The 25654-nt window shown below is 52.3% G+C and overlaps 1 protein-coding gene across 2 annotated transcripts in view; it reads left to right on the top strand.

Moving 5' to 3' along the window:
* Nucleotides 1-7410, top strand: part of SF3B3 (splicing factor 3b subunit 3) — a 56089-nt gene extending 48679 nt beyond the window's left edge. For both annotated transcript variants that reach the window (XM_054048810.1, XM_054048809.1), the window contains exon 26: nucleotides 6374-7410. In XM_054048810.1, coding sequence (XP_053904785.1) covers nucleotides 6374-6514 — 141 coding nt within the window. In that variant the 3' untranslated portion in view covers nucleotides 6515-7410. The remainder of the gene's footprint in view (nucleotides 1-6373) is intronic.
* Nucleotides 7411-25654: the final 18244 nt, after the last annotated feature.

Below are 25654 nucleotides of genomic sequence, written 5' to 3'. Positions count from 1 at the left end.
ACCCTCCGCCGTGTTCACTAGTAGTCTCCTCAGTGAACGCAAGAGAGCGTCATGGCCAGCAGGCGGCAGCGCCCAAATCGAAGGACACCAAACACTTGGATTTGTTTGGGCGTAAGGTGTACTCAGCGGGGGGTCTGCAGCTCAGAGCCGCAAACCAACAGGCGCTCTTGAGTCGGTACGATTACAACTCATGGAATTCCATGGGTAAATTTAAAGAGTTGGTCCCCCAGAACTCAAGAGAAGAGTTCGGGGCCCTAGTGGAGGAAGGTAAAAAGGTGGCTAGGACCTCCTTGCAGGCCTCCCTGGACATAGCGGACTCTGCTGCCAGGACACTGGGATAGCTGGGATAGCACCTGGACGCGTGCTGGGATAGCTGGGATAGCACCTGGACGCGTCTCCTGGCTCCAGGTATCGGGTTACTGCCAGAACTGCAGCAGACCCTGCAGGATCTGCCGCTCGAGGGCCAGGGGTTGTTCTCGGACAAGACGGACTCTCGGTTGCAGAGCCTCAAGGACTCCAGAACCATCATGCGCTCCCTGGGGATGCATGTCCCAGGACCCCAGCACAGGCCCTTTAGGCCCCAGCCACAAAGGTTCTACCCTCCCCCACCTCGTCCAAGACAGGACTTCCCCAGAAGGCGGGGGCGAGGTGGTAGACGGAGGTCGACCGGACCCCAACCCGGTCAGAACCAAGGCCCTCCTAGACCACCTTCAGGATCTAGGCAAAATTTTTGAAGGTGCGCTCGAGGACGGCGTGCCAGCCACTACCCAGGATCCAGTCCCTTTCTTTCGGGAGCGCCTCTCCCGTTTCCACCGTGCTTAGTCCCTTATAACCTCGGACCGTTGGGTCCTTCGCACAGTGGAGAGGGGATACACTCTCCAGTTTTCTTCGTTCCCCTCTCCCACCACCCCTCCCCGTCCCTCTTCAGGGACCCTTCTCACAAGCATCTTCTTGTACAGGAGGTTTTTGGGTTTCTCTCTATGGGGGCCATAGAGGAGGTTCCGTCAGAGTTAAGGGGCAGGGGGTTTTACTCCCGCTACTTCCTGATCCGCAAAGCAAAAGGGGGTCTGCGACCCATTTTAGATTTACGCGGACTCAACAAATTCATAGTAAAGTTGAAGTTCCACCTGGTCTCCTTGGGACCATCATCCCTTCCCTGGATCCTAGAGACTGGTACGCCACCCTCGACATGAAGGACGCATATTTTCATATAGCAAACTACCCCCCACACAGGCGCTTCCTTTGATTTGTAGTAGACAACGTGCACTACCAATTTGCCGTCCTTCCCTTCAGCTTGTCCGTGGCTCCGAGAGTGTTCACCAAATGTATGGCTGTCGTGGCAGCATACCTTCGTCGACAAAGGATACAGGTGTTCCCATATCTAGGCGACTGGCTGGTGCGCGGCCGCACCAGGGAGCAAGTTCAAGCTCACGTCCAGATAATACTACAAACATTCCATGAGTTAGGCATTTTACTCAACAAAGAAAAGTCCACTCTGGAGCCAACCCAGAGAATAGAGTTATCGGGGCAGTGTTAGACTCCAGACTCGCCCGAGCTCTTCTGCCAGAGACTCGGTTTCACACCATCACAAACATTATCCACGGACTCCAGGTCTTCCCGATCACCACAATAAGGACGTGCCTCGGCCTGTTGGGACACATGGCCTCTTGCACTTACGTAACCAGGCATGCCAGACTTCGGCTTCGCCCACTTCAGACCTGGGTATCATCAGTGTACCGTCCTTATCGGGACAACCTGAATATGGTGGTCACGGTTCCGAACTCGGTCTTGACGTCTCTCACCTGGTGGCTGGATCACAAGGCGGTTTGTGCAGGAGTGCCGTTTCACGCCCCACAACCCTCCCTGCACCTGGTCACGGACGCTTCATCTCTAGGTTGGGGCGCTCACCTCAGGGAGCACCACACCCAGGGCCTGTGGACCGCATCCCAACTAGCTCTGCACATCAATGTTCGAGAGCTGATGGCCGTGCGCCTAGCATTTCTCGGTCTCCTACATGGCCGTTGCGTGTCAGTCCTCACAGACAACACCACGGACATGTTCTACATCAACAAGCAAGGAAGAGCCTGGTCGTCTCTCCTATGCCAAGAGGCCATTCGCCTGTGGGAGTTCTGCATTGCCCACTCGATACATCTCATGGCATCGTTCCTCCCTGGAGTCCAGAACACTCTAGCGGACCGTCTCAGCAGATCCTTCCAGACGCACGAGTGGTCGATTCGCCCATCTTCCAGAGGTGGGGATTTCCCCAGGTCGACCTGTTCGCCTCATGAGCCAACAGGAAGTGCCACGTGTTCTACTCCCTCCAAGGGCATTTTCCGGGTTCCCTGTCGGACGCTTTCCTCCTATCATGGAGAGACCAGCTGTTTTACGCTTTCCCTCCATTTCCACTGGTCCACGGGGTACTGCTCAAGCTACGCAGAGACAAGGCACGTGTGATTCTAGTCGCTCCAGCTTGGCCAAGACAGCACTGGTACACCACACTTCTGGAGCTATCGGTACAAACTCCGATCACGCTTCCCTTGTGCCCAGACTTGATCTCTCAGGACCACGGCCAACTCTGTTACCCCGACCTGCAATCGCTCCACCTTACAGCGTGGATGCTCCATGGCTGAATCGGACAGAGCTACGATGCTCACATCCCGTGCAACAGATTCTACTGGGAAGTAGAAAGCCCTCTACACGGACCACTTACTTAGCCAAGTGGAAACATTTCTCCTGTTGGTGCGAGCAGCGGGCCACGCCCCCCTTGCAGGCGTCTATTCCACTTACACTTGAATATCTCCTATCCCTAAAACAGCAGGGCTTGGCGATATCTTCGGTCAGGGTTCACCTGGCCGCTATATCGGCGTTCCACCCGGGAGAACACGCTTCCTCGGTCTTCTTTAACCCGATGGTTGTCAGATTCCCCTGGGGCTTACACCGGCTATACCCACAGCAATGTCAACCCGTTCCAGCGTGGGATCTTAACCTGGTTCTCTCCAAGCTCACAGGGCCCCCGTTCGAGCCATTGGCTACCTGCTCACTCCTTTACTTATCTTGGAAGACAACCTTCCTTGTAGCCATCACTTCAGCAAGGCGTGTTTCTGAAATCAGGGCGCTCACGTCTGAGCCTCCATACACAGTCTTCCATAAAGACAAGGTGCAGCTTCGCCCCCACCCTGCCTTTCTTCCCAAGGTGGTATCAGCTTTTCATGTGAACCAAGATATATTTCTCCCGGTCTTCCATCCTAAGCCGCACGCCACCCGTCAAGACCAGCGTATGCACTCCTTGGACGTACGCAGGGCCCTTGCTTTCTATATTGAGAGTACGAAACCGTTTAGGAAGACGACGCAACTCTTCGTTGCAGTGGCCGACCGGATAAAAAGTTTACCAGTCTCCTCGCAACGTCTCTCCTCTTGGATCACGTCCTGCATTTGTGCTTGCTACGACCTGGCCGGTGCCCCGACGCCACGCCTCACCACCCACTCCACGAGGGCCCAAGCCTCCTCAACTGCCTTCCTGGCTCACGTCCCGATCCAGGACATTTGTAGAGCGGCAGTTTGGTCATCAATCCACACCTTCGCCACTCACTATGCGCTTGTACAGCAGTCCAGAGATGATGCTGCATTCGGATCAGCGGTTTTGCACTCAGCGATGTCTCACTCCAACCCCACTGTCTAGGTAAGGCTTGGTAGTCACCTAATTGGAATCGATATGAGCAAGCACTCAAAGAAGAAAAAACGGTTACTCACCTTTGTAACTGTTGTTCTTCGAGATGTGGTGCTCATATCCATTCCAAACCCGCCCCCCCTTCCCCACTGTCGGAGTAGCCGGCAAGAAGGAACTGAGGGGGCGCTGGGTCGGCTGGGGTATATATCCAGCGCCGTGAAGGCGCCACTCCAGGGGGCTCCACAGCCGACCCACCGGGTGTTGCTAGGGTAGAAAATTCTCCAACGATCGTGCACACGGCGCGCGCACACCTAATTGGAATGGATATGAGCAATACATCTCGAAGAACAACAGTTACAAAGGTGAGTAACTGTTTTTTTCAGATAATCAATAGGGCAGGCAGCATTCACCAGTGGGGTGGCCTCCCCGTGGCTGGGGGCTCCTCATAGTCCGGTCCCGGGGTCTCGCTTCACCTCATTCATTCCCTCCCAAGACTGCGGGGCTGCAGAGGATTCCCTGCACTGGCACAGAGCCGGGGACACCCCATCCCTGCAGGCTCAAGGTATGGACAGGGAGGCTGCGGTCCTGGCAGAGCAGAGACACCCCCCATACACCCTCCCCAGCCAGGACTGCAGCCTTCCCTGCACCTTGTGCCTGCAGGGATCACGTGTCCCCAGCCCTGCAGCAGCACAGCGAGCCTGCTGTCATGGCCCCGCTCACTCACTCCCATGACAGCGGGGCTGCAAAGGGCTCCCTGCGCGGCCGCAGGAGCCATTCAGCAGCAGCGGGGCATCCCCCATAGCCAGGGGCTCGTCCTTCTCGTGAGTCTGTGCTCTGTTAGCTGAACCAAACCCTGGTCCCCCAGCATGAGCCATGTATCTCCTGCTGTGGGACAAAGAAGGGATTTGGATTCATTTATAGATTCATAGATTATAGGACTGGAAGGGACCTCGAGAGGTCATCGAGTCCAGTCCCCTGCCCGCATGGCAGGACCAAATACTGCCTAGACCATCCCTAATAGACATTTATCTAACCTACTCTTAAATATCTCCAGAGACGGAGATTCCACAACCTCGCTAGGCAATTTGTTCCAGTGTTTAACCACCCTGACAGTTAGGAACTTTTTCCTAATGTCCAACCTAGACCTCCCTTGCTGCAGTTTAAACCCATTGTTTCTGGTTCTATCCTTAGAGGCTAAGGTGAACAAGTTCTCTCCCTCCTCCTTATGACACCCTTTTATATACCTGAAAACTGCTATCATGTCCCCTCTCAGTCTTCTCTTTTCCAAACTAAACAAACCCAATTCTTTCAGCCTTCCTTCATAGGTCATGTTCTCAAGACCTTTAATCATTCTTGTTGCTCTTCTCTGGACCCTTTCCAATTTCTCCACATCTTTTTCAAAATGCGGCGCCCAGAACTGGACACAATACTCCAGCTGTGGCCTAACCAGAGCAGAATAGAGCGGAAGAATGACTTCTCGTGTCTTGCTCACAACACACCTGTTAATGCATCCCAGAATCATGTTTGCTTTTTTTGCAACAGCATCACACTGTTGACTCATATTTAGCTTGTGGTCCACTATAACCCCTAGATCCCTTTCTGCCGTACTCCTTCCTAGACAGTCTTTTCCCATTCTGTATGTGTGAAATTGATTTTTCCTTCCTAAGTGGAGCACTTTGCATTTGTCTTTGTTAAACTTCATCCTGTTTAACTCAGACCATAATGCGGAGGTTTGGATAACAGGGTTTCAGATAAATGGGACTGTCCTGTAATACCTGGCTTCTGTCTAGTACTTTTCATCCTCCACTTTGCAGAGGAGATCAGTATCATTACAGCTGGGGAAGCTGAGGCACAGAGTGGTGCAGTGATTTGCCCAAGGTCACCCAGCAGGCCAGTGGTGGAGTCGGGAACAGAACCCAGGTCTCCTGAGTTCCAGCCCAGTGCTCTCTCCACTAGGCGACACTGCTGTCTCCCCAGAGCCCCATATTAACAATCAGGAAGATCTAAAACTAGGCCGTGGCGCAGAGTGTTGGATCTATACCCTGCACAGGCGCCTGCCTGTTGCACCCTCCCCCGGTCCTGCTTTGTCCACCACCCTTGGGCGCCTGCATGGCTTTGTCTTGCTGTTCTGGCCGTCATGTTAGCTGTGAGCAGTCGCTGTGCCACATACCCAGGTCTTCCACAAAGCATTTTTACAGCTGGCAGGATGTTTATCATTGCAGCTCTTGTAGTGTCCCTGGAGCTGTTAAGAGGGCATATAAGCAGATACATGTTCCAGGTACTGAGGAATTGCCCAGAGATAAGTCAGACCTATTATTGATGGCTTGGGGCTGAGTCCCAAGACCTCAGAGACCTTTGAAACCTGACTGGAGACTTTCCCCTTCTCCAATTCCTCACTCAGAATCTTCTCCTTCAACCCCCTCCAGCACATACCATCTAGAGACCCCGTGCCAGCCAGAACTTGTCGGCTGAAGTGAGATCAGCCTTGTCCTTCCCTCACGTGGTCTGGGTTTGCTTGTTGTTAATTACTTTGACTCCAGCTGCTGTTCTCCAGCAGATGAGGTTACTGAGCGTGGGCCTGTTTCCAAAGCGGGATTAAGAAACTCCTGGCAAAGAGCTATTTGCCGTGCTGCCCTTTTGTCCTTTTCGTCTGTTCGAGCCCGTTTGATGCCCAGATTCTAACGTGTTCCCGTGTTCTCTCACTAGAACGTGATTGACGGGGACCTTTGTGAACAGTTCAACTCCATGGAACCCAACAAACAGAAGAATGTCTCGGAAGAGCTGGACAGGACCCCCCCCGAGGTGTCCAAGAAGCTGGAGGATATCCGCACACGCTACGCCTTCTGAGCAGCAGAGCCCCGCCTGGGACATGCCAAGGACGCTGCTCCCAGCTGGGTTGGAAGGAAGAATGTGTGCTTTTTTTTTTCCCCCTTTTTTACTTCAGTTTGCTCGTCTTGCTCTGCCCCCTGGGGCTGGGTTTGTAAACTTAAAATCCAAAGTCACGAGCATTTCCCATAAACTCGGTACCAGCAGTTGGGCTTTCCAACATGGCAAGGTGCTGCTGGAGGCCTGGACACCCTGTTAAACCCATCTAGTGATCGTAACTGCCTGCGAGAAGAGCAGGGAAGCTCTCCAGGCCTGCCCTCCATCCCTGGGGGCAGGGGCACATGGCTGTCAGTTGTCCCTGCCTTGCTGCCCCTCTCTTTGTCTAAGACCAGAGCCCAGACCCATTTTCTGAGGCCCGTTGGGGCTAGACCCCGAATGGCCTCATGAAGCGAGCTGGGCAAGGCCGTGCTTGGCAGAGCCCTCTCCCCACTGATGGCAGCTGGGTCAGGAGCGCTCAGATGGGGGTCTGGAGCTGCCCAGCCCTTTGCTGGGCTGTGACTCTGAGATGCTAATTGAAATAGCCCTGCCCCCACATACACACACCCCGTGCTAGGGATTGGGGTTCCAGGAGCCCCATGGCCAGTGTGTGGAAGTCCCAGCACATGAAGCTCTGCAAAGGGGACATGGCCTGAACCCCCACTGGAAAGGCTGGGGCCAGCCTGGATTCCTGCACTCTTCGTTTTTAACTGGTTTCCCTGTAAATATAGTTTTGTACAATGTTGACTCTGGTGGGGCGTGGGCAGAGGTTGAGCTGGGGCTATATTTGTTTTGTAACAGCTTTTGCACGAGCGGTGCCCTGTCTCTGAGCTGTGATTGGGAGCAGCACAGAAAGAATAAAAACCTGGTTTTTAAATTGATTTGAGTGCTGACCACCTCTGGTCTTTACTCCCAAACAGTGTCTCCCAGCCGGGGGGGACAGGGTCATTGAACATGGGGAATGCGGCATGTCCTAGATCCACCTCCCCAACACTTGAAAGCCAGCCACCCTCCCTGCTTCTCCTTTGGCCCTGATATAGCTGGCAACAGGGGCCACTTGCATCCACAGGGCTGCAGGTTCAGGCAGTTGGTCACCAGCCTATGCTTCTCCTACGGTGCCGCAATCCCCAGCTACCAACAAGGAGCTGGGGTGGATGTCAGTTAAAGCTTGTGAAATAGCAGAAATGAGTGGAGGAAAGGTGAGAGAACGGACTGGAGAAATGAGACGGGCTGCCTCCCATCTGCTTGCTGATTGGCTGTGCTGGTTTGTCAGTAGAGCTAAACACCTCCCGGGCTCCTTTTCGCAGCTTTATTTTGTAAGCTGCCTTGCTCTGCAGCCAGCTGCCGGGTGTGGAGTTAGATGCTGCCCAGGATTTACAAATAAAGTTCTTGCCTGTTTTGCCGAAGCACAACTTCTGCTCCCTGGCTTCCACTCCAGCTTTGGAGGGCTAAAGCAGAGGCCAGCAGAGCCCTAGTCAGCCATCAGCATGGATCTGATTTTGTCACAGTAAAACTAGGCAGAATTCACGGAACCGTCACATTAAAAATGTACAAAATCGGGGCGGTCGTGGCAACGAAAAAACGTGTAACAGTTTAGCAATGAAGTATTGCAGTGTGACGCGGCGGCATTGACAGTGACCCACAGGCTGCGTGACCCTCTGAGGGAGTCACGGGGTGAAAGGGGCATTCCCTTCCTGAGCCCCACCACCCGGGGCAGAAGCCCGAACTCATGGACATCTCTTAAAATCATGGAATCCGTGACGGAATCGTAGCCTCAGCCATCAGTAGCGGATGTATGGATCTGCATCTCGGGTATCGATGCAGTATTGTGACGGGGGACTCTCTGCAGAGTCCCCGGACTATCTCCTGATCTGTATTCCAGAGTCAGAAAGATGATTAGTGGATATGGCACTAGACCAGCATTTTGAGTTTGATTCTTCCATCATCTTGGGCAAGTCACAATCCATGTCATGCCCCAGCCCTCTACCTGCTAAAGAGGGGTATTACTTCCTGACCTCACTGGGGCGTAGCGAGGGTGAACTGGTCACGGTTGGGAGGTGCTCTGGTGGTGAGTATTGAGGTAGATCACCCCTCTTGTGCCCCTTCAGTTTTCCTGATTCCTTCATCCCATTTCCAGGATTTCTCCGAGTGGCAAGCCGGGGGAAGCAGCGGATCAAGGCTGAGGGGTGAATGCTTTGCTCTGCTTCAGAACTGAGCAACAACTTCTTCCAGCAGGCTCAGGTTTGCTGCTGACACTGACGCTAGGCTCTTGGCCAGGGCCGCAAGGACTTTCTGTGCTACAGATGTTCTTTATCACAGTAGCAAATCCCTCCCACTCTTGTTGGCCCGGGTGAAGGGCCTGGGAGTCTAGTCCGTAAAAGGAGAGTTGGCAGGTCAACTAGGACAAATCTGCAAAGAGTCCTGTGGCACCTTAGAGACTAACAGACGTATTGGAGCATAAGCTTTTGTGGGTGAATACCCACTTCGTTGGATGAAATGAGGTGGAAAGCTCATGCTCCAATACGTCTGTTAGTCTATAAGGTGCCACAGAACTCTTTGCTGCTTTTACAGATCCAGACTAACACGGCTCCCCTCTGATACTAGGACAAAGCTGTGGCTAGTGACACAATATCCTGACCTCTGCACTTCGCAGTGGGCCCTCGGTTCGATTGCACAGGAATTGAAAGCATGGCTGCTGAGGCCTGTCTCACCTTGGCTTGGCCACAGCCCCATTAGGCTCCCGTCTGAACATGGACCATTTGACAACATTGCTTCCAGGGGGTCTCCTGTTTTTCTGGGTGTGATGGCTGCTTCTGCCACGCTCCTGCAGTTGGAAGCGGGCTCAGTGCTCCTGGCTGATGGGAATGGGTTTGAGAGGGACATCAGGATCTGGCCTGAGGACGTTTGGAGGCTGGGATGGAGCAGAGATCGGCAGCTGTTCTGATTTCCCTGGGATGCCTTTCGGACAGACGGATTCCTGTAGGATCGCTGCAGCCCCAGCTGCATTATCCTCATTAGCTGAGGGCTTGAATTGGATGTGGCGAGCAGTCAGACCTCTGGCTGCGGCACTGTATGCTGTCTGTTTCCTCACCCCTCCTCCAGCCTTAGGATTCTCCTCCCAGGAGCATTGGTCTGACCTCCTGTCAGGGCTCGGTACTTACCTCTCCTCTGCGAGCGGGTGGTGATTCTGGGGCCGAGAGCTCCCTTGGCAGGTAGAAATTACAGCTTGTGTTGGAGGATCCCCCAAACTAGACGTGCAGCACTGCTGAAATTCAGCCACTACCCAGGCAGAGGATTGGAGGGTAGCATCCAACCAGCCTTTTCAACAAACGCATGGCCCAGGCACTGAGACTGACACCCCCAAATGCCACCTCCCCCCACTATAAACAAACAAAAATCCATATCAAATCCAACACAACAAACATGAGTGATGGACCGGGAGCCAGAGCGCCCATGCTCCATCTGGACGTCCTTGGGGGACCTGCCATGTGGTGAAGCACTGAGGAGAGACGGGAAACTACCTCCACCTCTGCCTTAGTGATTCCCAGCAGATCCCCTCGCTGCTGCGCTCCTTTGCCTCTGGGACTGGTCTCTGTCCCCAGTGGGGAGGGAAACAGGATGGATGTGAGGTGCTCTCCTTCCACCTAGCAGAAAGCACATGGAATAAACGAACTGCTCAGCCAATCTCCCCGTGGACTGGCTGGGGAGAGAACGATGCTGTTGCTGGAAGGCTCTGGGACATCACAGTGATGGGGGAAGGCAGTGGATAGACTGGAGATGTCTTACCCTAGGGAAGGGTTTGACCTCCCTGGGGGGTTTCTACACTTCATCACTGTAGAACAGTGGTACAAACTCCCTATTGTGCCAAAGCAGATAGCTGAACTGTCTTCTCTTGCTGCCCATGTCCAAAGCCAGACCCGTCCCAGTCCGTTTCTTCTGTTGCTTCATCTAATCCAGCGTTGTAGGTCAGCCAGGCTGCACCCTCCTGTGACATGTGCATGGAAGATCTCCAGCGCCCCGAGGCTGGCAGCCAGAGCATGTTCGCAATGCACTGAGGTAAAGAACTGAGCGGCCGAAGGGAACTCAGGTGAGGAATGTGTTTGCAGTGCGGGTACAAAGGAGGGCGCACTTTGGGAGCTGGATCAAACCCCTTGTGGTCTTCATGAGCTGTTGAATCCAGCATCTGTTTTACCATACCCTCGTTCTCTCCTCTGGAACAGGGTCTCAATGCCATAAGAACATAAGAACGGCCGTACCGGGTCAGACCAAAGGTCCATCTAGCCCAGTATCCTGTCTACTGACAGTGGCCAATGCCAGGTGCCTCAGAGGGAGTGGACCTAACAGGCAATGATCAAGTGATCTTTCTCCTGCCATCCATCTCCATCCTCTGACAAACGGGCTAGGGACACCATTCCGTACCCATCCTGGCTAATAGCCATTAATGGACTTAACCACCATGAATTTATCCAGTTCTCTTTTAAACGCTGTTATAGTCCTAGCCTTCACAACCTCCTCAGGTAAGGAGTTCCACAAGTTGACTGTGTGCTGCGTGAAGAAGAACTTCCTTGTATTTGTTTTAAACCTGCTGCCTATTAATTTAATTTGGTGACCCGTAGTTCTTGTATTATGGGAATAAGTAATATTCCCATCATACAAGATAACTTTTCCTTATCCACTTTCTCCACATCACTCATAATTTTATATACCTCTATCATATCCCCCTTAGTCTCTTTTCCAAGCTGAAGAGTCCTAGCCTCTTTAATCTCTCCTCATATGGGACCTGTTCCAACCCCCTAATCATTTTAGTTGCCCTTCTCTGAACCTTTTCTAGTGCCAGTATATCTTTTTTAAGACGAGGAGACCACATCTGTACGCAGTATTCGAGATGAGGGCGTACCATCGATTTATATAAGGGCAATAATATATTCTCCGTCTTATTCTCTGTCCCCTTTTTAATGATCCCTAACATCCTGTTTGCTTTTTTGACCGCCTCTGCACACTGCGTGGACATCTTCAGAGAACTATCCACGATGACGCCAAGATCTTTTTCCTGACTTGTAGCTAAATTAGCCCCCTTCATATTGTATGTATAGCTGGGATTATTTTTTCCAATGTGCATTACTTTACATTTATCCACATTAAATTTCATTTGCCATTTTGTTGCCCAGTCACTTAGTTTTGTGAGATCTTTTTGAAGTTCGTCACAGTCTGCTTTGGTCTTAACTATCTTGAGCAGTTTAGTGTCATCTGCAAACTTTGCCACCTCACTGTTTATCCCTTTCTCCAAATCATTTATGAATAAGTTCAATAGGATTGGTCCGAGGACTGACCCTTGTGGAACACTACTAGTTACCCCTCTCCATTCTGAGAATTTACCATTAATTCCTACCCTTTGTTCCCTGTATTTTAACCAGTTCTCAATACATGAAAGGACCTTCCCTTTTATACCATGACAGCTTAATTTACGTAAGAGGCTTTGGTGAGGGACCTTGTCAAAGGCTTTCTGGAAATCTAAGTACACTATGTCCATTGGATCCTCCTTGTCCACATGTTTGTTGACCCCCTCAAAGAACTCTAATAGATTAGTAAGACACGATTTCCCTTTACAGAAACCATGTTGACTATTGCTCAACAGTTTGTTTTTCTATGTGTCTGACAATTTGATTCTTAACTATTGTTTCGACTAATTTGCCCGGTACCGATGTTAGACTTACCGGGCTGTAATTGCTGGGATCACCTCTAGAGTAAATATTGGCGTTATATTAGCTAACTTCCAGTCATTGGGTACAGAAGCCGATTTAAAGGACAAGTTACAAACCTTAGTTAATAGTTCCGCAACTTCACATTTGAGTTCTTTCAGAACTCTTGGGTGAATGCCATCTGGTCCTGATGACTTGTTACTGTTAAGTTTATCAATTAATTCCAAAACCTTCTCTCGTGACACTTCAATCCGTGACAGTTCCTCAGATTTGTCACCTACAAAAGCCAGCTCAGGTTTGGGAATCTCCCTAACATCCTCAGCCGTGAAGACTGAGGCAAAGAATTCATTTAGTTTCTCTGCAGTGACTTTATCGTCTTTAAGCGCTCCTTTTGTATCTTGGTCATCTAGGGGCCCCACTGGTTGTTTAGTAGGCTTCCTGCTTCTGATGTACTTAAAAACATTTTGTTATTACCTTTGGAGTTTTTGGCTAGCCGTTCTTCAAACTCCTCTTTGGCTTTTCTTATTACATTCTTGCACTTAATTTGGCAGTGTTTATGCTCCTTTCTGTTTGCCTCACTAGGATTTGACTTCCACTTTTTAAAGGAAGTCTTTTTATCTCTCACTGCTTCTTTTACATGGTTGTTAAGCCACGGTGGCTCTTTTTTAGTTCTTTTACTGTGTTTCTTAATTTGGAGGATACATTGAAGTTGAGCCTCTATTACGGTGTCTTTTTAAAAAGCGCCCATGCAGCTTGCAGGGATTTCACTTTAGTCACTGTACTTTTTAACTTCTGTTTAACTAACCCCCACATTTTTGCATAGTTCCCCCTTTGAAATTAAATGCCAGTGTTGGGCTATTGAGATGTTCTTCCCACCACAGGGATGTTGAATGTTATTGTATTATGGTCACTATTTCCAAGCGGTCCTGTTATAGTTACCTCTTGGACCAGCTCCTGCGCTCCACTCAGGACTAGATCTAGAGTAGCCTCTCCCCTTGTGGGTTCCCGTACCAGCTGGTCCATGAAGCAGTCATTTAAAGTATCGAGAAATTTTATCTCTGCATTTCGTCCTGAAATGAAATGTTCCCAGTCAATATGTGGAAAATTGAAATCCTCCACTATTATTGGATTTTTAATTTTGATAGCCTCTCTAATTTCCCTTAGCATTTCATCATCACTATCACCGTCCTGGTCAGGTGGTCGATAATAGATCCCTAATGTTATATTCTTATTAGAGCATGAAATTTCTATCCATAGAGATTCTATGGAACATGTGGATTCACTTAAGATTTTTACTTCATTTGATTCTACATTTTCTTTCACATATAGTGCCACTCCCCCCCTGCATGACCTGTTCTGTCCTTCCGATATATTTTGTACCTCGGAATGATTGTGTCCCATTGATTGTCCTCATTCCACCAGGTTTCTGTGATGCCTATTATATCAATATCCTCCTTTATCACAAGGCACTCTAGTTCACCCATCTTATTATTTAGACTTCTAGCATTTGTGTACAAGCACTTTAAAAACTTGTCACTGTTTATTTGTCTGCCCTTTTCTGATGTGTCAGATTCTTTTTTATGTGAATGTTTATCATCTAATCTGACCCCTATTTTATCCTCTTCCATCCTCTGCTCCTGACTATAACCTGGACATTCTCTATTATTAGACTCTCCCCTAAGAGAAGTCTCTGTCCGATCCACGTGCTCCTCTGCAGCAGTCGGCTTTCCCCCATCTCCTAGTTTAAAAACTGCTCTACAACCTTTTTAATGTTTAGTGCCAGCAGTCTGGTTCCACTTTGGTTTAGGTGGAGCCCATCTCTCCTGTATAGGCTCCCCCATCCCAAAAGTTTCCCCAGTTCCTAATGAATGTAAACCCCTCCTCTCTACAGCATCGTCTCATCCACGCATTGAGACTCTGAAGCTCTGCCTGCCTACCTGGCTCTGCGCGTGGAACTGGGAGCCCTAGAGGTCCTGGATTTCAGTCTGTTCCCTAGCAGCCTAAATTTGGCCTCCAGGACATCTCTCCTACCCTTCCCTACGTCATTGGATACTTACATGTACCACGACCACCGGCTCCTCCCCAACACTACACATTGATCACTGCTGTTAGCAACAATTAGGGTAACTAGGAGGCTGTCTGGCCTGCAAGCAGAATGCACCACACCACACCCCATCTCCACAAGGAATTGATAGAACCAACTCAGACCCAGCACATCTGGCTGGTGACTCTCCTTTATCATCTGGCTGTTGCTACAAGGACAGGGGAAGGAATTTTCCCTGCCTTATTTGCACATCTGCTTCCACTGCTGTCTGTCCCCCCGCTCCACCGGTGTCTAATGCATCCCGGTGCTTGAGGCTCTCTTGCATTTGGTTCTCTTCCAGTTACCCCGGCGTCACCCTGCAGGAAAGGGGTGACATCACAGCGTAAATGTGGCTCTTTCTGCTGGCATTTGCCCCATGAGTTGCACCCCCTGTAGAAAAGGGGAGGGGAGGCATCTTTAACCTGCTGACTCTGCATGTCCTGCCCAGGCCATGGCAACTGCCCATCTCAGCTGGTTGAGCTCTGACTCGCACATTTGTGGAGCACCTGAGCTGGAAGTGGGGTTGGGGTCTTGTATCCCCCCATTCTGTTAAGTGGGTTAAAGCACTGGAGCCTGGGTTTGCACTCTACCCTGGGTCATATGTGAAAATGACTTAAGTGGCTTCCAGTCCCCACCCTCCAGATCAACACACGTGCCAGTCCCTGTCTGAGCTGGCTCATAGAGCTGGGATAACAGCGTTACTTGGTGGTGGTCAGGACAGAGCGATGTTAACTCCTGTTACATCATCTTGGGTGGCAGGAGACGATGTTTGGTCCATAAAAGGGCGGGTACTGCAGTGAAGCAAACCCGGCAGGAGGAGGTGTTGCTGTGGAAATGGCAACCGTAGAAAATGTGCCTGGGTTTAAAACAATGACTGAAGCCAGTTTCCACATGATAGCTGCTCGGGGCTTGTGTCACACGTCAGATCTCCATCCAGGTCCAAGTGGCCACATAGAAACCATGGCTGCATGTTCCCCATGGCTCATCAGTTTTAGCAGACAGGGATCCTGCCGTGCATTCTGTGCCCCCCCTCTCACCCGAAGGCCCTCCAGTGCCATGTGACAGAAGCTGGCACCGCCAGTCCCCATGCTGTAGCAACCTGCAGGGAGAGGATCCAGAATCCAGAGCTCCCCGATCCAGCCCCATTCCCCAGCAGGGATTTTACCCACAAATGTGGCTTTGATCAATCACCGTAGATGTTTCATATGTTCTCTGGGAATACCTTGCCATGAGGGAAATCAGCCCCTGCTTTCTAGTGGGTGACAGGCTGCTGGGGCAGAGGGAGAAACCCCCTTTGTAAAGAGCAGGTGTGCATCAAAGGCCCAGCCTTCAGTGCTGGGGAAACTCCCAAACCTCCACCAGGGTTTGCCTTTCCCCCGTTCAGGCTCAGACAGAAGGGTGACACCGACCCTTCAGGGATGTGGCTTCCTCCTGCATCCCCCCACCTTGCACATGCATCCTGCTGCAATCACCCAGGTTTCTTTAAGCATGCAGGAGCCTCTGCCAAGCCGTTGCATTGCCAGTTGGCACTTTGTGTCTCTTTCCATCTGGTGGAAATTCCCAGTGTTTTATTTTTCAGGGAAGTGCTCTGCTTGTTTCAACTGTTGTTTGTTTCAACATCTGAACTGTGGGTTCCTGCCTTCTGCCCCTATGGAGCTGCACATGGCTTCTGGGCTGAGGACCGGACAGGTCAGAGGCAGAGCCGAGGGATAAACCTTGTCTCCCTGGCGCTGTCTAGACTGCCAGGCAAATGACTGCCTGGGCCAATGATATTAATTAATGGCTCTGTCTTGTGCCTAGCCCCCTGCCAGCAGAGAGCTCAGAGCAGCTTAGCCCCGCCAGTCAAACTGCCATCAAATGCTAAACCCAGCCCATAGGCCTCCCACCAGGCCCTGCATGTCCCAGTTCTGGGCTGCTGAGGGCAGTGAGCGTCAGAGCCACGGGCACCCTGCTGCCACTGCCGGGTGAGCTCTGACAGAGGCCTGGCGCTGACCCAGCTTGCAGAGGACAAGGTGTGGATAAGAGCTGTGAGGCCTGCTCTAGAAAGCCGCAGCTGCAGCTGTCAGACGGCCGTAGGTGCTGATGGATTTAGTGGCCTGCCCTGCTCCCTGTGAAGCCCTGAGCAGTGACGAGTTGGATGGGACCTATTCCATACATCCTCTGTAGACACCACAACCACCTCTCTGGGCCGCCCTATGCCAGCAAGCCTCACCTGCCTAGTAGCCAGGCCCTGTCACACTGCTCCCTAGCTCTGCTGGGCCTCGGGAGAGCCATGAAACCGCAACACCTGAGGGCAGTGGGGAGGAGACTCGTTGCCGAGTGTCCATGGGACATAGGTGGTGCCACAGCAGCTGGACTCCCCTCTGACGCTGAGGGAAACTGACAGGCAGGGGCCTTCTGGAGAACAATCGCCCACCACAACCCTGTGACCCACAGCACCGCCGTGCTGCCCACCCCACAACGTCCTCCAGGCGAGTCAGCAGGGCCACACGACTGGTCTAGCATGGGTACCTTACTGGTGTCCGTCACTGAATCATCGGCGGTGTCGATGCAGCCTCCGATGCAACCAGACTTCTTCGCTGATGGGCGCCGGCAACGTCTCCTGGCTGCTACAGCAAGTGGGATGTGGGAGCGATGTCCCAGCATGGTGCGAGGCAGCAGTATTCTTCTGCAGGGGCAGCTTTCAGATCAGCCTTGGAACCAAAGCTCTGCATTAAAGATCTCAGCACCTTGGGTAGGAGTCTGCGTTAGCCTTGCCCAGCATTCTAGTGCTGGTATGCAGCCCCCTAGACTCTGCTACAGAGCAGCAATGACACCTCTCAGCATGTCCCCTCTGAGGGCACGTGGCAAGGCAGGGTCAATATTATTAACCCCTTCACAGCAGGGGAATCAGGCAGTGGGCGGGGCTGCAGCTGGCCCAAAGGCATAGGTGGGAATAGAACCAGATCTCGTCCCCCCCGGCCCCTGCCACCTCCCTAAGTGAAGAGAGTCTCCGTTTTCCCCTCTGCCGTTGCTGATGCAGAGGTGATGAGCAGTGCCTCGGTGCATCCCAAGCACGGTGAGGTCTCTGAGCAGGAAGATGCTGGCTCAGTACCAGTGTGTGTTATTCCCACCCCTGTCCCTTTGTTTGCCTGCTGCTAGTTATTTAGGTGAAAGGCAGTGACCGGAAGCAAAGGCAATAGACTGGCTGGAGTCTGGGGGGCCCTGCTTAACACTGACTCTTTGCCAGGGGATTCTCCGAGCTCCCTGCTAGTGTGCAGAAGCACCGTCCTTCCCACACATTTCCCTCATCCCCATTGCCTTCAATTCATGGCCTGTTTACAATGAATTTCCCCCTCGTGCTGCTGCCCCCAACCCCTGGCAGATCTGGTGACCAAGCTGCTGGCACTAGTTCAGAGAACAATTCGAGGCTGAAGCCTGGTCCTGCTTTGACACGCTGGCCGTGCAACCCCCGTCAGTGAAGGGACCTATGGCACAGTGCTCCCCCAATCAATGTCCTGCGCTAATACATTTACTGTTGTCTTGGAGGACTACAGAAAAATTCCCATTGGACTGGGTGCCAGCCAGAATCCCAGCCATGTTTGTAATGAGCGATGTGAGTACTGCACAAATGCACACGCTCAGCCCTAATCCAGGCAAGTGCTTGTGCAGTCCCATTGCAGGCTGCCGAGCTACTCACGTGCATAAGGAGCAGCGCACACTTCAATGCTTTGCTGTATCAGAGCCTGAGCACGTCCCCCCGCTCCCCCACATACGGAACTGAGCCACGGAGAAGTTCCTGACTTGATACAAGGGAGTTCCCCTGGATGTACACTGTGTAGCTGTCCTCGGCGTTTGGCCCACTGACCAGAAGTGGAATTGCCCAGGCAGGTGCTGGCAGCTCCACCAGTGCCCCTCCATCCTGGCCTGCAGACCCATCTCCCAATGTCCCACTCTGCCCAGGCATCTGAATCCTGCCCTGCACCAACCCCTGGCTGCTCCAGGCTGGGGAATGTCTCCCTCTGTGGGGCGGGTCCTTTTTGGCTGTGATATCCAGCGGTTTTCAGGTGCAGGTGCCCATTCTGGGCTGAGTTCCCTGTGCGCTCAGACTAGCTGGCCTGAGGGACCCTTCCACCACTAGGTCACGTGTGCAAATCTGGCCCAGACTGGCAGTGACTGAAAATTGCCCCCATGTGATGGCTGCCCATCGGTGTCCTGGGTGAGATGAGTTTGGTAGCCCTCAGCATGGAAACTGGCTGGCTGGGAGGTGAGATTGGCAGCGTGACCACCTCTGGGTCCCATTTCATTACCAGCTGTATCACACTGATCTTGAGCAAGTCACTTTTGTCCTCTGTGCCTTGGTTTCCCCCTCTGTGAAATGGGCACACTCTCACCCATCTCACGGGGGGGCGGCTGATTTGATTAAAGTGCTCTGAGAGCCTCAGCCACAAGGGGCTGCTGAAGGCCAAGGGGTTATTATTCGAATCAACTCCTTATCGGAAAGCTCCACTTGGCTGAAACTTCTGGATCCCAAACCTTCCAGATTCCCGAACAGCATGAACAGTTTGTTTCTCATTAACAAATAAAACCTGCAAAGAAGAATGCCTAGCCATGTCCATCTGGCTCTGGCGGGAGTCACATTCTGCACTTAAAACAACCTGGAAAATTGCGGTTGAAACACAGCAGGCCGGGTGTGACAGGTTTGGTCACAGAGACCCCCTTGGGACTGTCACCTGATGTGCTGAAATTACCTTTGAACCCATTTTCCCTGCCAGCTTGGGACTCCAGAACCCTGCCTTGTTGAGCCAGACACGCTAGCCTGCTGCAACACAGACCCAGGGTCTGTACCATGCCCCCAAAACTGCAGGCTTTAAGTGAAAACAGCTCAGCAGGTTACCTGTCTCCAGCACCCAGACACCCAGCTCCCAATGGAATCCAAACCCCAGATAAATCTGTTTTACTCTGTATAAAGCTTATGCAGGGTAAATTCATAAATTGTTCACCCTCTATATCACTTAGAGAGATATGCACAGCTCTTTGCTCCCCGAGGTATTAATCACTTAACCTGGGTTTATTAATAAACAAGTGATTTTATTAAGTATAAAAAGTAGGATTTCAAGTGGTTTCAAGTATTAACGGACAGAACAAAGTAAGTCACAAAGCAAAATAAAACAAAACATGCAAGTCTAAGACTAATACACTATGAAACTGATTACAGGTAATATCTCACCCTCAGAGATGTTCCAATAAGCTTCTCTCACAGACTAGACTCCTTCCTAGTCTGGGCCCAAACCTTTCCCCTTGTTAGTTCCAGCAGACATCTCGAATGGTAAGCAGGGGCTTTCTCATGGCTGGGACCCTTTTGTCCTGTTCCACCCCCTTTTATAGCTTTGGCACTAGGCGGGACTCTTGTGTCTCTCTGGGTCCCCACCCCTCCTTCTAAATGGAAAAGTACCAGATTTAAGATGGATTCCAGTATCATGTGACATGGTTACATGTCCTGTGAGACTCCAGCCTCCATTCTTCCTGGGCTGGCCCACACATACACAGGAAGTTTTGCAAGTAAACAGAGCCATTTACAGTTAATTGATTCTGAAGCACCCTTAATGGCCTCCATTTAATATGTTTACATCCGTGATACAAGTTTATATCTTATTCTCCTAACTCCAGACATAGAAATAATACATGCAAACAAATAGGATGAACACACTCAATAGTTTATAACCCTTGTAATGATACCTTACGAGAGACCTTTTGCATAAAGCATATTCCAGTTACATCATATTCACATTCATACGCATATTTTCATAAAGCATACGGCGTGCAACGTCACACCAGGTACAACCAGGCCCTTTGCTAACGCAGCACTAAATGATGCATTTCTCACCTGTTGAAGAAGGAAAGACGCACCAGGCGGGTAGGATTTGACGAGGTTGGTTTAAAGCAAGACCAAATCAGGAGAGTCCATGTTCGTTTGCAATTTCACTCCCCTCCCTGATGCGGCAGCCGCAGGGAGGCACTGAAGGAGTTAATTCAGAGCCGCACTGACATGGCATTCCTTTCCTCCTTAAGCAAGAGCTGGGAGAGAGCTGAGTGGGTGGCAGTGATGAGCTGTGACTGAAAAGGCCCAGGACAGACAGACAGGAGGGCTCCACCCAAACCGCCAGCCCTTGGGGTAGCGTTCCCCATGCTGTAGAAGAGCGGCTGTTGTTGCCATTGGCTCAGAACACCTTGCTGTGGGTGCTGCCCCATGGAGAATTCCCCACAGGCTGCCTTGGGCCACAGCCCAGGGCCGGAGGGGAAATGTCAAAGGGGAGACGCTGACCAGGGGAAATCTCTCGCCAAGCTGAGCCCAGCTGTGGACTTTCCCAAGTGAGGTCAGCTGAAGATTCATCCCAGGAGAGGCCGCTGCTGCCGAGCTGGGGAGAAGTTACAGGAGAGGCAGGGAGGTCCTGGGCCTATCACTGCCCTTTTCTCAACAGGGAGCCAAGGGGGCTTGTTTGGAACCTGCACGATATTAGTTTAGCCTGTATTATTTGCATAAAAAGCTCCCCCCCCCCCCAGCTGATGGCCAATAAGAGCTGTTTCCCCAGTTAACAACCTCTCCTTCCCCCTGCCCTCCCTCACTCAGAAAAATCCCTCCCATTCCACTTTCTTCTGCTCAAAGATCAGCTTATATATGTTGCATCAGTGTGAAGGGCTGGTCTGCAACAGAGGGTGTTACGTCCTGCCCAATAGGAAAGGCCCATCAACACCAGGCGGACTATAGTGTAGGGTTACCATTCGTCCGGATTCCCCCGGACATGTCCGGCTTTTTGAGCTAAAAATAGCGTCCGGGGGGAATTTGTAAATATCCGGACTTCCCCCCCCTGCAGAGCACGCGCGGCTAACAGGGCAGTCGGCCGGATGGTGCCACTTACATAGGGCTCCGACAGCCAGAGAGAGCCCCTCCTCCGCTTCCCCTGCAGCAGAGATCACTCCCTCCCTCCTTCCCTCCCTGCATTCGCAGATCGCCTCCGGCAGTCTGGAGCTCCTCCTCCCCTGCTCCCCAGCGTGCCGGGACGGGCGGCTCCGGCTGTTCCTGAGCAAGTTCACAGAGACGTTAGGCGAAGGCCAACAACAAGGGGGCCAGGGGGTCAGAGAAGGGGCAGGGAGGTTTTGGATGGGGCAGTCAAGGGGGGGGGGTCGGGAGTTGGGGGGGGCTTTCTGGTGGGGGGTGGATAAGGTTTTGGGTAGTCAGGGTACAGGTAGGGTCCTGGGGGGGAGTTGGGGGGGGTCTTAGGAGGGGGCAGTTAGGGGACAAGGAACAGGGAGGCTTAGGTAGGGGGTGGGGTTCTGGAGGGCAGTTAGGAGCAGGGGTCCCAGAAGGGGGCAGTCAGGGGACAAGGAGCGAGGGGGGGGTTGGGAGTTCTGGGGGGGGCTGTCAGGGGGCAGGAGTGGGGAGAGGGATCGGAGCAGTCAGGGGACAGGGAGCAGAGGGGTTTAGATGGGTCGGGAGTTCAGTGGGGGGGGGGCTGTCAGGAGGTGGGGAGTGGTTGGATGGGGCGTGGGAGTCCCAGAGGTCTGTCTGGGGATGGGGGTGTGGATAAGGGTTGGGGCAGTCAGGGTACAGGTAGGGGGTAGGGTCCTAGGGGGCCAGTTAGGATGGGGGGAGGGGGCAGTCAGGGGACAAGAGGCAGGGAGGCTTAGGTAGGGGGTGGAGTCCTGGGGGGCAGTTAGGGACAGGGGTCCCAGGAGGGGGCAGTCAGGGGACAAGGAGCGGGGGGAGGGTTGGGAGTTCTGGGGGGGGAGTGGGAGGGACAGGGGCGGGGCTAGGGCAGGACAGGGGCGGGGCTAGGGTGGGGCTCCTCCCATCCTCTTTTTTGCTTGCTGAAATATGGTAACCCTACTATAGTGGGACGATAAAGAGGACAAAAGTTGTTGATTGCTATGCCCTGTCCCCCCCCCCACCACTCTGATAAAGATGAGTCATGTAAGTGGATTCCTCCTGGGGGAGAAAGGGGATAAAAATGCCTCACCGAAAGGAACTGGATTTCTATGCTGCTTGGACTCTGAAAGGCAAGGTTTACTAGGCATAAGTTTGTTTTCAGTTTAAACCAATTTTTACAAAAAAATTCCTGGGTTTTACAAAAAGTATTATTCATTTTTTTCTGATTTTCACCCTACTTTTGTATCATTCACATATACCAAAAATAACTTGTTTTATTAGGAAAATACAATACATGGCATGAGATATATGTATTATGATAATACATTAGTCTGTGGGTCTATACAAAGCTGCCTGGTGAAGTAAGGCTCTGTATTAGTCTAGAAGAGACACACAATAAACAAACAGGCAAGCTCTGAAGTGCGTGCGCATCTGAACGTACTGATGAATCTCACGCTCACATTTCAAGCTGTTAGCAGATAATGGTTTAAAGATTTGACCCACTAAAATGGGAAGGAAACAAAATCTGTATCAGAATACGTTTCAGAACACAAGGAAGCATTCGAAAGTTGGGGGGAAAACAGGAGAAAAGGATGAAGAGTGTATGTGCTGCAACTGGTGTGGCGCAATTATTAAATGTAAATATTTATAGGCTAATAGTTCTAACTCTATACCGGTAAACTGTTTATTCAGAGGAAGAGTTTCTGTTGGGAATTAGAGAGATTGTTTTCTTAAACTCAGACGTGGCGGCATGTGTTTTGAGTTCTGTTTTAGTTCTGCAGCAAACCACATTGATGAACAGAATTCAAAGCATTAAATCTACCGAATACTTTTTCTTCCTGTCTTTCCGTCCACCAAAATAAACCCCAATATTTACCCACTACAAATATTAATCGTTTTTTTGCACTGATTTTCACTTGTTTTTGTTGTGGGGTAAGAAACACGGATAAATTCCTGGGGAAAATGAAATCAAATAAAAACTGAAAACAAAGAGCCTTAGACATAAGCAAGAGATCCTCGGTGCTTAGCCTGGGTTAGCCCTAAAGCCCATATAGACCTTATGATAGAAGCTTCTATTACTTTTTGAAACGTAGGATTGGAACTCATTTGTGTGTCTCGAGGTTACCAGCTTTAACCTTGGAAATAACTCTTATTTCCTTGTCCTGTTCAATAAACCTTTATATAACTTATTATAGGATTGGCCAAAAGCCTTATCTTTGGTGTGAGATCAAAGGTGCCACTGACCGGTCCTTTGGGACTGGGAGAAGCCTGAATATTGCTGTGATTCTTGGCATAAGAGCCCATCCATCACAGAGATACACTCACCTGGGTGGCAAGACAGATCGGAGTACGCCAGGGGACCGACTGGCTGACTCCGTGGTATGGCTGACAGTGCCTGAGGCGTTTCGAACTCACAACCAATGGAGGGTTTGTGCTGGTTCTTACCAGCCTGCCCTGTGGTGGGTACTCATGTGCTCTTGAGTTACTGCAGGCAGTTTGACAAGGCCAGGGCATGGGCTGCAATGAAGTTGGGGTGGGGGCGGGCGGATTGGTCTCTCCTTCCTGTGGCTACCTCTGCTCTGTGAGCTCTCCATGGACTGGCTATGGAGGCTGCAGTGGGTGCAGAGCACAGCTGCCCGTCTGCTCTCCATTAGGGCCCAGAGGCGAGGGAATCAGTAACAGTCCATGGTGGTGAGCTTGTAAAATGGCAGGGTCAGTGTGGGTTCCTGCTGGTGATCGTCCATGGAGCCTGTCCCAGGCTGGCTGGCCCTAGTAAATGAAGCAAGGCCGGGGCCCCTGTGCCAGAACAGGTGCTCGGAGTTATAAAGGATCAGGGACTGGTGAGGGAGAGACTGGATGTGTCAGAGCAGCCTGGGAGAGTCAGCCAGGAAAAGGGGCAGGTGCCGGTGCCAGCTGCCGGGGAGCCTGGAGAGGATCCCTGTGGCAGCTGCAGAGAGCCCTGTGCAGGCCCTCCCTGGAAAGAGAGAGGAGTTAGCTGGAAGCCAGTGGTCGGACTAGCCTGCTCACTTTCAAGAGCCAGTGGTGGGGTGGAAGGCTGAAAAGGGCCGAGGGGAGCGACTGGCCAGCTCCCAGAGCCAGGGCCGAGAGGGCTGAAGGCAGGGAGCAGCAGCGGGCGAATGCAGCTAGCGCTCAGTGCCAGAGAGGGCTGAAGGCTTGAGAAGAAACAAGATGATGAGAGACAGTGGGGCTGATCTGTTGATGGACCATGGGGACTTGTCCCTTTTGTTATGGTTTATGTACATGGGTCTTTTATAACAAATGAACCCCACCAAGGCTATATCTATACCAGGGAAGACTGGTTGAACTATTGCTGGGGACACTGTAGGAGGGAAACTGAGGCAGGCGTGACTCTCCTGACGTGGCCTGCTGCAGGAGGAGGCTCCAGGCAGGGCTGCCCTGAAAGAGCCCTTAATCACTGGGGCCGGAGCAGCCACCTCTGCTCCTCTTCCCCTCCTCCCCCCAAGAATGAGTCAGGTCATCTTTGCTGGCCAGCCTGAGTGGAGTCAGGGTTGCTGGATCCTATAGGGCAAAGGATGAGAGGGAGAGAAATGGAAAAAGCCAGGGCTTGGCCAGGAATCTGTGCCCAATCTGTGGGATCCCAGGGCCCCAGCACGGGGAGTGGATTCCAGTCCCTGGCCCCAGATGTGATCTGTGATTCAGCGTCCACCACCCCAGCCCCCCAAGGGCCAGCTGTGAGCTCAGCTCAGCATTGCCGGCGTGCGGGGCGGTGCGGTGCGGGGCTTTACACGTGTCTATTGCGGGACACAGCGAGCGAGGCCCCAGCTCCCTTATGGGATCCGCATGGCCGGCCCGGCCGCTCTCGCCCACGGATCTGCGAGGCGGGCTTGAGGCCCAGCTGTTCCCGGTAGCAAGAAACTTTCAACAGACAGAAATTCCGGCCGTGACCTTGTTCCTGCTCAAGTCCAGCGGAGTTTCCCCCTGGGGTTAATTGGATGCAGGACGGAGGATTGAATCTTTGCACGAGTGCGGGGCTGCAGGACTCTGCCCCCGGGCGAAGGGCCCGTTTCCAGGCTGGACAGGGAGGCCCGGGGGCAGGTGCATTTTCAGTCGCTCGGGGTTAATACAGGGGAGACAAACGCGCGCGTCCAGCCCCTGGTCCGACCGGCCGCAAGGCGCAGCGCCGGGGGCCCTTTGCCTTTGCACGACCCGCGGTGCGGAGCATTCAGGGCGCTGGGCGAAGGGCCCCGCGCGTGAGGTTTCGATGCCCCGCGGCCGCTCCCAGCGAGTGCGCGTCGCCCAAGCCGCGTGCAGCCAGTGCCGGGGGGCGCGTGGAGCGAGCGAGGAGAAAGTCCCTGATTTCCCGGAATCCACGTGCTCCTGCCAGCCAGCTGCAGGCGCGTGCTCCCCCCCCCCCCCCCGGTGCGCGAGCCCAGCCCCCGGCCGTGGGAGCGGGA

The sequence above is a fragment of the Malaclemys terrapin genome, chromosome 14, assembly GCF_027887155.1.
Source record: "Malaclemys terrapin pileata isolate rMalTer1 chromosome 14, rMalTer1.hap1, whole genome shotgun sequence".
NCBI classification, from domain to species: domain Eukaryota; kingdom Metazoa; phylum Chordata; order Testudines; family Emydidae; genus Malaclemys; species Malaclemys terrapin.
The sequence above is the reverse complement of the archived record's forward strand: the minus strand, read 5'-3'. Positions and strand labels throughout refer to the sequence as shown.